The following is a 14,889-nucleotide window of genomic DNA, read 5'->3' as shown; positions in this document are numbered from 1 at the left end:
GTTAAACGGGTCACACTAACGCAGTGTGAACCCAGCCTAACACTTGTCATTTCGACCTCACATCTGTAATTTTCCAATCACTCCACTATTTTCCCTCACTCCTCATTTTGACCTCACACCTCTCATGTTCCCCCCAGTACATATATGTTTGTCATCTCCCTTTTATATAGTATACACCTGTATGTCATCTCCTGTATATAGTACATACCTGTATGTCATCTCCCCTGTATATAGTATATGCCCGTATGTCATCTCCCCTGTAAATAGTATACCTGCTGTATGTCAGCTCATCCTGTATATTGTATATACCTATGCGTCATCTCCTCCTGTATATAGTATATACCTGTATGCCATCTCCCTTGTATATAGTATATACCTGCTGTATGTCATCTCCTCTATATACCTATATGACATCTCCTCTTTTATATAGTGTATACCTGTATGTCATCTCCTCCTAAATATAGTATATAGCTGTATGTCAGCTCCTCCGTATATAGTATATACCTGTAAGTCATCTCCTCCTGTATATAGTATATACCTGTGTGTCATCTGCTCCTGTATATAGTATATACCTGTGTGTCATCTCCCCTGTATATAGTATATGTCTGTGTGTCATCTCCTCCTGTATTAGACCTCGTTCGCATGTTATTTGGTCAGTATTTTTACCTCAGTATTTGTAAGCTAAATTGGCAGCCTGATAAATCCCCAGCCAACAGGAAGCCCTAACCAAGGACAGGAAACCTAGAGATAAAAGGGCGGCACCTCTCCCACGCATCAGTTGGATTACAGAGCACCTCCCATGGTTAATTGCAAAATATATGTAATCCAAACACCAACTAATTGCTCAAAAGTGATTATTTACAAGTGAAGAAGTGCTCACCCACACCTGAAAGGAGGGAATATAAGGGTGCTGTCAAAGGCTCTGAAAAATCCTGTTACCGGTAATTAACTAAGACTATATTCGATCCCCCATGACAGCACCACGAGAGAATTACAGAGAGGTTAGAATTTAGGGCGGGACCACAGCCTGAAACATCCTGCTTCCAAATGCGAGATCGGAAGTGGCATCCATATCAAGCCCATAATGTCAATAAAAAGTGTAAGTAGAAGTCCATGTAGCTGCCTTATATATAGGTGCTACTAACAAAATTGGAATATCAAAAAATTAATTTATTTCAGTTCTTCAATACAAAAAGTGAAACTCATATATAGAGTCATTACAAACAGAGTGATCTATTTCAAGTGTTTATTTCTGTTAATGTTGATGACTATGGCTTCCTGCCAATGAAAACCCAAAAGTCATTATCTCAGTATATTAGAATAATTAACAAAAAACACCTGCAAAGGCTTCCTAAACGTTTAAAAAGGTCCATTAGTCTGTTTCAGTAGGCTGCACAATCATGGCGAATACTGCTCACTTGACAGATGTTCAGAAGGCAGCCACTGACACTCCACAAGGAGGGTAAGCCACAAAAGGTCATTGCTAAAGAAGCTGGCTGTTCATAGAGTGCTGCATCCAAGCATATTAATGGAAAGTTGAGTGGAAGGAAAAAGGTTGGTAGAAAAAGGTGCACAAGCAACCGGGATAACCATAGCCTTGAAAGGATTGTAAAGGCCATTCCAAAATTTTGGGGAGATTCACAAGGAGTGGACTGCTGCTGGAGTCATTGCTTCAAGAGCCACCACACACAGACGTATCCAGGACATGGGCTACAAGAGTTGCATTCCTTGTATCAAGCCACTCGTGGCCAATAGACAACGCCAGAAGTGTCTTACCTGGGCCAAGAAGAAAAAGAACTGGACTGTTGCTCCGTGGTTCAAGGTCGTGTTTTCAGATGAAAGTAAATTTTGCATTTCATTTGGAAATCATGGTCCCAGCGTTTGGAGGAAGTGGAGAAGCCACAATCCAAGCTGCTTGAGGTCTAGCGAAAAGTTTCCACAATCAGTAATGGTATGGGGAGCCATGTCATCTGCTGGTGTAGGTCCACTGTGTTTTATCAAAACCAAAGTCAGCGCTACTGTCTACCAGGAAATTTTAGAGCACTACATGCTTCTCTTTGCAGACAAGCTTTTTGTAGATGGAAATTTCATTCTCCAGCAGGACTTGGCACCTCTCCACACTGCCAAAAGTACCAATACCTGGTATAAAACAACAGTATCACTGTGCTTGATTGGCCAGCAAACTCACCTGACCTTAACCCCATAGAGAATCTATGGGGTATTGTCAAGAGTAAGATGAGAGACAACAGACCCAACAATGTAGATGAGCTGATGGTTGTTATCAAAGCAATGTTTCGGATATTAAAATCATTTTTCAAGCTGGTGTTATAAAGTATTCTAATTTACTGAGATAATGAACTGAAACAAATTAACTTTTTGATGATATTCTAATTTAGTGAGAAGCACCTGTATTTGCTTGATCGAAACCTATGAGCTTTCCGCCCAGTAGGCTGCCACGGCCCATGTGTAGTGAGCCCTCAGAACTTCTGGCGCTGCCTTACCACTTAACGTATAAGCTAATGAAATTGCCTTCCTGATCCACCTAGCTAAAGTGCCTCTTGAAATTTTAAGTCCCTTCCTAGCACCCTGAAAGGACAGGCATAAAGAATTGTCCCTTTTTCAAGGATTAGTAACTGACATGTACTCTAATAGGCACCTTCTGACTGATGTCTAGCGCATGGAGCTTCTCCTCCTTCCGATTCTTAGGGTTGGGAAGGAAGGAAAAAAGAACTATCTCCTGTAACCTATGGAATTTTGAAGCTACCTTTGGAAGATAAGATGGATCTGGCTTCAAGATAACTCTATCCTCTAAGAACTGGGTGTAAGGTTTAAGTCTGGAAAGGGCATGACTATCACCAACCCTTCGGGCAGATGTCAATACTACAAGAAGGGCTACTTTAAGGAAAATAATTTTTATTGCGGTTGACGCAACTGGCTCAAATGGTGATTCTGTTATAGCTGTTATGACTAGGTTCAGGTCCCATGGCATTATACGCTCTTTAAAGGTGGGCCCATACCAAGCAGATGCCTTAATAAATCTAAATACCCAATAATTCCATAACTAAACAAAGACCCCAGAGTAGATACCTGGACTTTGAGAGTGCTAGTGGATAGTCCCATCTCAAGACCTTCTTGTAACTATTGTAAAACAATGGGGAGACAAAGAGCGCAATAGGGTCTTATCCACGTTACAAAGAGGAGAATATATACCAAAATTTGCTCACCTGGTTAGGATGAGATTAGAGCATATAGATAGCGGCTGCTGCAGATCCACAGGTCTTCACCGACCAGAGAAAATAATGTCTTCAAAAAGAGATTTGTAGTTAAAATTCTGCACTGCCGCTAAGATGAATTTCAGGAGAGTAAAGTTGATTCACAGTGGTTCTTCTTGTAGGAATTCCAGAATCCAACCAACTGGGACTCTCACCCCTCCCCCCAATTTTTTTAAATTGATGTGGTCAGAAACTTTCTCCAAGTTCTGGTGTAAATTTTGTTTTTAGCCACTTTCCTGCTCTTTAGTAGAGTGGCTACCAGATTGGGAGAAAAACTTTTCCCTCAACAAAGCCCTCTCAAATTCCCAACCGTCAGATGTAGGCTGGACACTAGTGGATGGCAGACTGGTCCTTAAGAGAGGAGATCTGGGAGTTCTGTTAATAACCATGCATCAATGATTGACATAGTCCTCAGCTATGAAAACCATGGCTTTATGGGCCAAAAGGGGGCGTTTACAATAATCCTTGCCTTGTCCTGTCTGACCTTCCTTACTACCAACGGCAATAGGGCTAATGGAGGGAAGGCATAAGCCAGACTGAAGTCCCACCGGAGAACGAAGGCATCCACCAGTAGTGGATCTTCTCTGGGGTTGAGAGAACAGATCTGTTCTACCTTCCGGTTCTCCCTGGTGGAGAAGAGGTCTTGGTCCAGACCACCCCATATCTGCACAATCCGCCTGAAGATGGCCTGATTCCACACCCACACTCCCTGTCTGAGTTGGTTGCGATTCAAAAAGTCCACTCTGATGTTCTTTCTTCCTCTTATGTGAAGAGCGGTTAATGACAGGAAATGGTTTTCCGCTATGTGGAATATCCAATCTGTCACTTCCATTAAGAGTATGGATCGGGTCTCCCTTTGGTGACTGATGTAGGCCACTATCACCTGATTGTCGGAGAGGATCATGACATGATAACCTTGTAGGGCTATAAGAAACCTTCAGATTGCTAACTCCACTGCAAGGTTAGGTTACATGAGCTACCTAACTCCTTCCCGCTCCAAATCCCTTGGAAAATGACCTCACCAAGATGGGCCCCCCAACCCGTAGGGCTAGCGTCTGTAGTGACTACTCAAGATAAATGACTCACCCAGGAAACCACCCTGGATAGATTAGACAAATCCAGCCACTATGCAAGGGATTGTATTGAAGATGGGAATATAGATATACCTTCCAGGTACCCCATAAGAGAACGGTCATTAAGAAAGCACTGCAAGTCTCTCGTATGATATTGAGCCCACCGGACTGCTGGAATTCAGGAAGTTAATGACCCCAGAAGGGACATCGCCTTTCTAAGGGACACAGAGGGACTGTTCATGGCTCTCAACACCTGGCATTGGATGCTTTCTAATTTATCGGAGGCCTGAATCTCCGAGTCTAGCATTAGCCCTAGGAACTCCTGCACCTTTACGAGTTCTAGACGTGACTTTTTATGGTTTAACAGCCAACCCAATCGTTCCAAAGTGGCCATTATTCCTTCCACCTATGTCGAGCAACGATGAGCCAACCTGCCTGCTATTAGAAAATCATCCATATAGAGGACAATTAAGACATTTCTTTCCCGCAGATGTGTCATGATCTCTGCAACCACCCTGATAAAAACCCACTGGGCAATAGTGAGACCAAACGGGAGGACTCTAGACTGAAAGTGTCTAATTGTGCCTTCTAGAGCCATTGTTATCCTGAGCAACGGTTGATGATCCGCATGTATAGGCACATGGTTGCAAGCATCTTTTGAGATCTAATATTGCCATGAAACAATTTTAAAAAATTAGCTTTATTGCCGACCTTATACATTCCATATTAAAGGTGGGCACTTTCAGGAACTTGTTTAGAGTCTTTAAATCGAACATGTCACCAGTTTTGGCCGATATGAAGTAAGGCCACCACCTTTCGGGAATTATATACAGCATTCTATACTGCTGTATATAAGCCCCCAACCCGACCTCTAAGAGAAGAAAAATTGCTTTTATTATACTCACCTGTGGGGCAGTGCGATGGGTGTCACAAGTGTTGATCCGATGCATCCCATCTTCTTACGATTTCCATCCTCCTGCTTGCTTCATGTGGATGACGCGTCCCTACGTCATTCACACAATATCCTCGGCATCACGCTCCTGCACAGGCGTACTTCTCTGACCTGTTGAGCGCGAGCAAAGTACTGCAGTGCGCAGAGGCTGGGAAAGATCAAAGAGCCCCAGCACATGCGCACTGAAGTACCTTGCTCTGTCCTCAACAGGTCAGAGAAGTACGCCTGCGCAGGAGTACTATGCTGAGGAGACTGTGTGGATGACACAAGGGTGTGTCATGCACATGAAGCAAGCAGGAAGACAACAATCGTAGGAAGATGGGAGGCAATGGACCAAGACCTACGACACCCCTCGGACCGGACCACCCCGCAGCTGAGTATAATAGGAGGATCAGGAAGGAGTTATCATAAATCTGTCCAGCAGGATTGAAAGAAACTCCAACCTCAGTCCAGATCTTATCAAGCTATGAATCCAGTCACTATTTGAAATTTCAATCCAGGCAGGGTAGAAGGCCAACAGCCTCCCCCCACCTGGGCCAGCAGTCATTGAGGTGATTTCTTATGATCATGAGAGGAGTTTTCAAGCATGAAACCCCTACGTTTCCTCCTTCTATTATCCCACTTGGCCCGGTCCCTGGAAGGCTTCCCATGGTTAAATCCCTTCCTGCTGAAGGGACGTCTATAGGAGAGAACCAACAGGCTAGGTAATTTTTTCTTATTGTCCTCTGCTTTTTCCAGAAGGTCATGCAGGACTGGCCCAAACAAGTACTCCCCCTCACATGGAATGGCATAAAGTTTTGACCTGGCCTGAATATCACCAGGCTAGCACTTCAGCCACAATTTTCTCCGGACTGCAGCTTTTGCTGCCAACCTGACAGAGCCTGCTGAGGCATCTGACAAGAAAGCTGCGGACCCTGTATCATTGGTAATTTCACTAGAATAGTCTCTCTAGAAGCTTTCTCCTTCAGCTGGGTTTCTAGTTGATCTAACCAGACCATCAAAGACCTGGCCGCACACTTAGCCGTTACTGCTGCTCTTAAGAGTTCCTGCCAACATCTCCCAGGTGCCCTTAAGAAAGGTGCCCACCTTTTTGTCCAGTGGGTCCCTTAAAGTCCCCATGTCCTCAAAGGGCAATGAGTACTTTTTAGACGCCTTAGCCACTGCTGTATCTAGCTTCGGGGCTTTATCCCAGGATAATGAGACAGGATCCTCAAAAGGATATCTCCTTTGAAAAGCTGGGGGATGGGAGCCTTTCCTCTCCAGTCTTTTCCACCCTCTATGTAAGAGAGTGGATTCTGTCATTTAAGAGGAAGGATATGCATTTTCTCTGGTCCAGACCTCCAAACATGATATCCTGTACAGACCTCTCTGATTTTGACTGCATTATCCCCCCGGTATTTCTGATGGCTTTCACCAGCTTATTCACCTGGTCTATAGGGGAGCAGAAGCGGCTAGAGCCGTCATTCGAACAGGATCTTTCCCTTCCCCCTTATGGGCCTCTTTCTGGAATACGGACCTCATACACTCCTTCACCTCTGCCCTGATAATCTCCCGAAAGGCCCCTTCACATTAAGCGACGCTGCAGCGATACCGACAACGATCCGGATCGCTGCAGCGTCGCTGTTTGGTCGCTGGAGAGCTGTCACACAGACAGCTCTCCAGCGACCAACGATCCCGAAGTCCCCGGGTAACCAGGGTAAACATCGGGTTACTAAGCGCAGGGCCGCGCTTAGTAACCCGATGTTTACCCTGGTTACCAGCATAAAAGTAAAAAAAAAAACAACCACTACATACTTACCTACCGCTGTCTGTCCCCGGCGCTCTGCTTCTCTGCACTCCTCCTGTACTGGCTGTGAGCACAGCGGCCGGAAAGCAGAGCGGTGACGTCACCGCTCTGCTTTCCGGCTGACCGACGCTCACAGCCAGTACAGGAGGAGTGCAGAGCACAGCGCTGGGGACAGACAGCGGTAGGTAAGTATGTAGTGTTTTGTTTTTTTTTTTTACTTTTACGCTGGTAACCAGGGTAAACATCGGGTTACTAAGCGCGGCCCTGCGCTTAGTTACCCGATGTTTACCCTGGTCACCAGTGAAGACATCGCTGGATCGGTGTCACACACGCCGATCCAGCGATGTCCACGGGAGATCCAGCGACGAAATAAAGTTCTGGACTTTGTTCAGCGACCAACGATCTCCCAGCAGGGGCCTGATCGTTGGTCGCTGTCACACAGAACGATTTCCTTAACGATATCGTTGCTACGTCACAAAAAGCAACGATATCGTTAACTATATCGTTATGTGTGAAGGTACCTGAAGACTAGTAGTGACCTTATGCTTTGATTTTCCTGAACACTTCTTTCCCTCGCAGAAATCAGCAGAAATAAGGGAAAGACTACATCACCGAGTGAACTTTCACAAATCAATGACAAGGTACCGGATTACGGGTCGACGCCGGGATGTTTGAGGCTTCACACTGAGCTGCTGCTGCACAGGCTGCTGCTCTGGTGACTACATTTTCCTTTGGAAAAGGATCATGGGCCAGGAAGCACAGAGACTTGTTCAGGTGTCCTTTCAAATCATAGTACACACCCCCTGCCCCGGACGCGACCTCGGAGCACACCGCATCCACTGCTTGAAGACACCGCCAGCTGGTTCCAGGTTATACTCAACTGTCTTTCACGCAGACCATTACCGCAAAGGGAACTCCTACCGGATACCGCTCACTACTGTACAGTCCCCTAGGACCCACAGTGGCACTTCCAGGGACACCGCACCGGCGAGACAGGGGACCCCCACTGCCTGGACCAACCGGCCAGGCCTGGGAATGACTCCTTCTTTGACAGGTATGTCTGTAGAGGTTCACCCTATCCCTGTCCTTGAAGGGCATATCCACTCTCTCGTGGTGCTGTCAGGGGGAATCGAATAACCAGTTTTTCGGACCCTGATGACACTGCGCTGTGAATTTTATTTTCTTCTTTAATTCATTTGGTTTTTACAGCTGGCTGGAAGTTGACTACTCTAGGAAGATCAGCAGTCTCACCTAGAATTATGAGAATACTGAAATTAGAGGTGGGCTCCTACCATCTAACTAATAATCAGACATATCATTGGTGCAATCTGTGCACAGCGATCCAAGAGGGTAGGGAACCCATTTCCACCTATGAAGCAGCAAGCAACATCTGTCATAGAAACATAAAGGGGTGTATTACGATGAGTAGTGGACTGCAAAGAGTCTATACACTGCTCTTGTACAGGGGCCCTCTTCTGTCTGTGTATTTTCATACTCAATTATCACCCAACTTTTTAAAGCACCTACTCCCCATGGGCGTTTTTTTATGCACAAGTTGCAACATGTACTATAGCATCATATTAAAGCTCTAATTTAGTAGATATAAAAATATTACAAAAGGAAACAATTCATTAAAATACTTTGAAAACATTTACTGTGAGTCTGATTTTTTACAGCCCCAAATGTTAAACTATATTTTTTTTCAGGGGTGGTGCAATTTAAAATAAATATATTCAGATAGAGCAGTAATAAAGAACTGTCCAACTGTGAAATGCAATACTTTGCTCCTCTATATCTATTTTTATTAATGGTGAAAGCTGTTTATACTTTCTCGACCAAAAGCAAACTAAAAACAGGGAAATTCTTACCTCATCAACAGGACATTCGTTTGCCTTACAAAGAGCTTCTATAACCCTGGTGTCCGTTTCAGACTGCTGTGACGTCCAGGTGTTCCTGTTCTGACCACGTCGGGATGCACGGGTCGGTCCATTGACAGATATCCCATTCACTACACTCTCTGCAGTCAAGTGACAGCAGGATTAGTACATACTGACTTTCATATGAAAATGGTGAATGGTTTATTCGAAATAAAAAGTGTCAATCTAATCAAAGTCATTAGTCATAGGTCCCAAAATATTAGCAAGGAAAGTATGTATTAAAGTTTGCTAGATGGCAGTAAAAAGGCATTCATAGTGGTTACTCATTTCTCACATAATACCAAAGTGGAAAGGCGTTGCCAAAACAAAATGGCTTAGAGGGATAAAAACTTAGCACCAACCCTTTTAATCAATAGTCAAAAATGGTAAATTCAGCTCATGAAATCCGATGTATATAAACGTATCAAATTTATTAGGCAAATTAAAAATAAGACAACAGCATGGTAATCACAGCCCCAGCTTGGGGAGATGATAGGCAGACGTGTTTCAGAAACTCAGGTCTTCAATCATTGCAATCTAATCATTGCAGGTCTTTAGATTGCAATGATTAAAGACGTGAGGGTCTGAAAAGCGTCTGCCTATCATCTCCCCAAGCTGGGGCTTTGAATACCATGTTGTTGTCTTATTTTTAATTTACCGTATATACTCATGTATAGGCCGGGTTTTTCAGCACTTTTTTTTGTGCGGAAAACACCCCCTTAGCTTATACATGAGTCATTGTGACAGAAGACGGCAGGGAAGGTGGAGCAGCATGTCACAGGAGGCAGGAGCCAGCAGCTAAAGCTTGTGCCCACTGCTAAAGAGAAATGGATATTCACTGCACTGGCAATGAATATTCATTTCTCTTATAGCACGCAGTTACAGCAGCTTGCTTCCAGCAGCTGCCAGGCAATTATGGGTGCACGCTCATTAAGGTAATGAATATTCACCTCCCTCCACTCCCATAGGCATGGAGAGAGGTGAATATTCATTCCCTTAATGAGCGCGGACACGTGCTCGCCCGGCCGCAGGAGCTGCTCGCACTGGAAAAAGATGCTGCGAGGGATGCTTTTCTCATGGGGCCACGAATAAAAGAATAGGGATGAAGAACCATGCATACAAGGATAGGGATGAGGAACCATGCATTTAAGGATAGGGATGAGGAACCATGCATGCAAAGATAGGGATAAGGAGCCATGCAGACAAGGATGGGAATAAGGAGCCATGCAGACAAGGATGGGCATAAGGAGCCATGCAAACAAGGATGGGAATAAGGAACCATGCAGACAAGGATGGGAATAAGGAGACACGTATACAAGGATGGGAATAAGGAGCCATGCAGACAAGGACGGGAATAAGGAGCCATGCAGACAAGGATGGGAATAAGGGGCCATGCATACGAAGATGGGAATAAGGAGCCATGCAGACAAGGATGGGAATAAGGAGCCATGCAGACAAAAATGGGAATAAGGAGCCATGCAGAGAAGAATGGGAATAAGGAGCCATGCAGACAAGAATGGGAATAAGGAGCCATGCAGACTAGGATGGGAATAAGGAGCCATGCAGACAAGGATGGAAAGAAGGAGCCATGCAGACAAGAATGGAAAGAAGGAGCCATTCAGACAAGGATGGGAATAAGGAGGCATGCATACAAGGATGGGAATAAGGAGGCATGCATACAGGGATGGGAATTAGGAGCCATGCATACTAGGATGGGGATGAGGAACCATGAACATTAGGATAGGGACAATGCATACCTGGCTTATACTCGAGTCAATAAGTTTCCCCAGTTTTTCGTGGCAAAATTAGGTGCCTCGGCTTACACACGAGAATATATGGTACCTATTAAATTTGATACTTTTATATACCGTATATACTCGAGTATAAGCTGAGATTTTCAGCCCAAATTTTTGGGTTGAAAGTGCCCCTCTCGACCTATACTCGAGTCATGGTCGGCGGGTGAGGGGGAGAGAGGACTGTTGCATACTCACCTGCTTCCGGGGCTCCTGGCGCTCCCCCTGCCTGTCCCATGTTCTTCGGGTGCCGCAGCTCTTCCTCTGTTCAGCGGTCACGTGGTACCGCTCATTAACGTTATGAAGCGGTACCAGTGACCGCTGACAGAGGAAGAGGATGACCATCTGTCCGGGAGAAGGAGCCAGGGACGCCGGGAGCAGGTGAGTATTACATAATTTACCTGTCCACGTTCCACCCGCCGGGCGCCGCTCCGTCTTCCCGTCCTCTGGCTGTGACTGTGCAGGTCAGAGGGCGCGATGACGTACTAATCTGCGCGCCACCGTCTGCCTGAACAGTCAGTGCGGAGAGACGCAGAGACTGGACGCTGAGGAGCTGCGGGCAGCAATAGAGGTGAGTATGTCTTTTTTTTTTTTTTATTGCAACAGCAGCATTATATATTGCACAGCTTTATATGGAGCATCTATGGGGCCATAATGAACGGTGCAGAGCATTCTATATGGCACAGCTTTCTATGGAGCATCTATGGGGCCATAATGAACGATGCAGAGCATTATATATGGCACAGCTTTCTATGGAGCATCTATGGGGTCATAATGAACGGTGCAGAGCATTATATATGGCACAGCTTTCTATGGAGCATCTATGGGGCCATAATCAACGGTGCAGAGCATTCTATATGGCACAGCTTTATATGGAGCATCTATGGGGCCATAATCAACGGTGCAGAGCATTACATATGGCACAGCTTTATATGGAGCATCTATGGGGCAATAATGAACGGTATAGAGCATTATATGTGGCACAGCTTTATATAAAGCATCTATGGGGCCATAATCAACGGTGCAGAGCATTATATATGGCACAGCTTTATATGGAGCATCTATGAGGCCATAATGAAATGTATGGAGCATTATATGTGGCACAGTTTTATATGGAGCATATATGGGGCCATAATGAAATGTATGGGGCATTCTATATGGCACAGTTTTATATGGAGCATCTATGGGGCCATAATGAAATGTATGGAGCATTATACGTGGCACAGCTTTATATGGAGCATCTTATGGGGCAATAATGAACGGTACGGAGCATCTATTTTTATTTTTGAAATTCACCGGTAGGTGCTGCATTTCCTACCCTAGGCTTATACTCGAGTCAATAAGTTTTCCCAGTTTTTTTTTTGTGGCAAAATTAGGGGGGTCGGCTTATACTCGGATCGGCTTATACTCGAGTATATACGGTACATCAGATTTCTGAATCTGGATTTACCATTTTTGGCCATGGATTTATCTTCCTGTAGTACTGCAGGATTTTCCGAGCTCCGGATGCCGCTATGGGTGAGCTAACTTAATTCCCTTTCTTATCTTTATCCCTTTTAATAACCACTGAAGTTATTAAAGCAATACTACTTTCCACAGTGCTGCCACTCCGCTGTGGTAGCCATTTTAGGGAAGCAGAAAACCAATGTGGAGATAAAGGCAATTGATTCCATAATGATCCACAAGACTCATGCATACCAAATAAAGTGCCAAAGGTTGAAACATAAAATAAGTACAATGGGACTAGGGGAAAATAAGTGTAATCTAGTTAATAACCGGCTTACTGCTAGAAAACAGAGGGTGCTTGTTAATGGAAAACACTCTGATTAGGTCACAGTTAACAATGGTGTAGCACAAGTGTAGGTCAGTATTGGACTCTCTTCTTTTTAGTATGTTTAGTAATGACCTTCAGATCAAATACAAAATATATGTACACAAGAACAACAAAGTAAAAAATATATAAATCTTTACTGAACAAACAAAAATACATGAAGGATTGATAAGTGGGAAACCACAAGGTGGCGCCACACAGGTTAAGGCTACTTTTACACTTGCGTTTTTTAGCTTCCGTCACAATCCGTCATTTTTTCAGAATGCAGGATCCTGCATTTTCCCATAGACTTGTATTAGCGATGGATTGTAACGCATGGTCATCCGTCGCGTCCGTCGTGCACTGGATGCGTCGTGTTTTGGCGGACCGTTGGCACAAAAAAAAGTTCAATGTAACGTTTTTTCGTACGTCAGGTCCGCCATTTCCTAGCGCGTATGTGTGGCCGGAACTCCGCCCCCTACTCCCCAGGACTTTACAATGGGCAGCAGATGCGTTGAAGAACTGCATCCGCTGCCCACGTTGTGCCAAATTTTCACAACATGCGTCGGTACGTCACGCTGAAGCTTAGCGACGGACCCGTACCGACGCAAGTGTGAAAGTAGCCTTAGAAGGAAACTAAAGTGCCTAGTACTTAATAATACGGCTGTACACGTTAAATAAAACTGCGAAAAAAACGCTCACATTATTCATCCTATTAAAAGAATGCAATCCGCATTTTGTATGCACATGCTGCGTTTTTTTCCTGAGCGGAAAAGCATTCCGTAAACAAACGCAGCATGTTCATTAATTTGCGGAATCGCGGGGATTCCGCACACATAGGACTGCATTGATCCGATTACTTCCCGCATGGGTCTATGCCCACCATGCGGGAAGTAAGCGGATCATGTGCGGTTGGTACCCAGGGTGGAGGAGAGGAAACTCTCCTCCACGGACTGGGCACCATATCAATGTTAGAAAAAATAATTAAAATAAAAAATACTGATATTCTCACCTTCTGATGGCCCCCGGAGTCCTCCCGCCTCTCAGCGGTGCACGCGGCGGCTTCCGTCCCCAGGGATGTTGTGTGCAAAGGACCTGGGATGAAGTTGTGGTCACCTGACCGTGATGTCATCGCAGGTCCTTCGCACACAGCATCCCTGGGAACGGAAGCCACCGCGTGCACCGCTGAGGCGATCGGGGGCCGTCGGAAAGTGAGAATAACCATTTTTTTTTATTATTTTTAACATTAGATCTTCTTACTATTGATGCTGCATAGGCAGCATCAATAGTAAAAAGAGGGTCACATTTGTCAAACACTATGTTTGACAAGAGTGACCAACCTGTCAGTTTTCCAAGCGATGCTACAGATGGCTTGTAAAACGCTAGCATTCTGCAAGCTAATTACACTTGCAAAACGCTAGTGTTTAGCGAGAATATGCATGCCAATTCCGCAAGCGATATACCTGCGGCACGAGTTGCGGAATTGCCGTGGAAATTTCAGCGGCAATTCCGCAACGTGTGCACTTAGCCTAATTGTTAACTCTACCATAACACAAATGTGTCGAGTCACAAGGAACTAGGTAGAATATAAACATTCCTCCTGCGGCCACCACCACTCACAGGAGGCAAGACACTGTATCATATGTGCTTTTTTTACTACCTGCATTTATTTTCTACCAAGTTCTTATTTATCAATCTTTCATGTATTTTTGGTTGTTTAAAAAAGATTTATAAATTCTTTTACTGTATGGTTCTTGTGCACATTTTTTTCTGCAAATTATCTGATTTGATTGTACTGAATCCTTTACTAGAGATGAGCGGTGTTCGAGTCGAACTGTTCGCCAATTTCAAATTCGAGGTGTTTTGGGCGGTGTTCCAGTCCTTCGACGAACCCAAACAATTTGCTTAAAATTCGGCTGTTCGAGTTTCTGTTCGATAACTAGCCTAGCTTGATTTGCACATTAAAACTGTTTATCATTGTTAATAGACTGTTTCAGTGCATAGTGGGCGGCAGGGCCGCCATCAGGGCATGACAGCCGTGACTGGCGTATGGGGCCCGGTGAGCAGAGGGGGCCCGCATCGGGCCCCGTCTCATCTGGTCACCGGGGCCCCCCTGCAGGTGCTGCGGCAGCGGCACACTATTGACGTGCGGGCCCGCGCCCGCACGTCAATAGTTAACAGCCGCCAGCCAGTCTGAGGCTGGCGGCTGAATAGGGCCGCAGAGCGCACTCGCCGCCGCCGGCGTCTGACGTCATTGTCAGCCGCCGGGCCCGGCGGCGAGTGCGTC

The 14,889-nt window shown here is 45.2% G+C and overlaps 1 protein-coding gene across 1 annotated transcript in view; it reads right to left on the bottom strand.

The window, feature by feature from the left end:
• The window catches only part of RB1 (RB transcriptional corepressor 1), a 398,991-nt gene that overhangs the window by 281,761 nt on the left and 102,341 nt on the right, over window positions 1-14,889 (bottom strand). The window contains exon 8 of the mRNA XM_069758297.1: window positions 8,952-9,100. Within this exon, the coding sequence (XP_069614398.1) occupies window positions 8,952-9,100 (149 nt within the window). The remainder of the gene's footprint in view (window positions 1-8,951; window positions 9,101-14,889) is intronic.

The sequence above is a fragment of the Ranitomeya imitator genome, chromosome 3 (genome assembly GCF_032444005.1).
Source record: "Ranitomeya imitator isolate aRanImi1 chromosome 3, aRanImi1.pri, whole genome shotgun sequence".
Lineage (NCBI taxonomy): Eukaryota > Metazoa > Chordata > Amphibia > Anura > Dendrobatidae > Ranitomeya > Ranitomeya imitator.
Note: the sequence above shows the minus strand (reverse complement) of the source record. Positions and strands in the feature narration are given on the sequence as shown.